At 62.8% G+C, this 892-nt stretch overlaps 1 protein-coding gene across 1 annotated transcript in view; it reads right to left on the bottom strand.

Annotated features, from left to right (window-relative positions):
• The window catches only part of CUL9 (cullin 9), a 38,448-nt gene that overhangs the window by 3,880 nt on the left and 33,676 nt on the right, over window positions 1–892 (bottom strand). Inside the window, exons 33-34 of the mRNA XM_007458255.1 lie at window positions 666–830; window positions 335–498 (exon numbers count right to left, since the gene is read on the bottom strand). Of these exons, the coding sequence (XP_007458317.1) occupies window positions 335–498; window positions 666–830 (329 nt within the window). The remainder of the gene's footprint in view (window positions 1–334; window positions 499–665; window positions 831–892) is intronic.

The raw sequence follows: 892 nt of genomic DNA, 5'->3' as shown, positions 1-892 counted from the left end.
GCCTCTGGCCAGGAACACACCAGGAATGCCCAGGGCCTGGACTCACCACTGAAGATGCCCTGGTCCCTCTCATGCCCTCTTAGTCTCCTTAACCTTACCAATCCTTACTGACCACACCCTGGCTTCTGAATTCCCCTATACAGCGTAGGCTTCAAAGTGGGGGAAGGAACAGTCAGATCCAGGAATCACTCTGGAGGGTACAGCGAAGGTGGCTGAGTAACTGCCCTTGTTTGCTGAGCTTTCGGGTAGGCCCACTGCCCCTTCCTTCTGCCAGGCCTCCCACCCTCTCCCATGCCCCCCGACCCTGCCGGTGCCCACAGTACCCCCTTCTTACTGCAGACACCCCTCGTTCTTCTCGATGGGAGCCTGACAGCTGGGACAGCGCTTGGAGATGAGCTTGGCCAGATGCTTGCTCTGGGCCTCCACGCTCATGCCATCGTAGTAGCCACCATCGTCCACCCACTGAGACATGTGGCCACAGCTGGCAGGGTAGTGTGCCTAGAGCAGGAGGGGCAGTGAGGATGCAGCCCAGACCTTACTGCAGGGAGGGAGGGGGAGGTCAGGTCTGGAGGACGGCAGTGTGGGGAGGACAGGGAAGTGTCCTTGTGGGTGGCAGGGAGAGGTGCGGATCCCGGCTCCAGGGCAGAGCCAGGGTGGGCACCCACCTCAGGGAAGCTACAGTTGAAGCAGGAGGCCCAGCCACACTTGGAGCAGCTGGTCCCACAGCCCAGGCCCTGGCGGCACAGGATGCGGTCGCAGCCCTGGGGGTTGGTGCACCAGGTCAGGTTGGCACAGCTCTCCACGTAGCCACGCAGGAGGGCCTTCTCGTACTGTGGGGACCAGGTGCCACGAGGTGAGGGCCTGGCTCTCCGGATGCCACCCCCCCACCCCC

The sequence above is a fragment of the Lipotes vexillifer genome, unplaced genomic scaffold (assembly GCF_000442215.2).
Source record: "Lipotes vexillifer unplaced genomic scaffold, Lipotes_vexillifer_v1.1 scaffold4, whole genome shotgun sequence".
NCBI classification, from domain to species: domain Eukaryota; kingdom Metazoa; phylum Chordata; class Mammalia; order Artiodactyla; family Lipotidae; genus Lipotes; species Lipotes vexillifer.
Note: the sequence above shows the minus strand (reverse complement) of the source record. Positions and strands in the feature narration are given on the sequence as shown.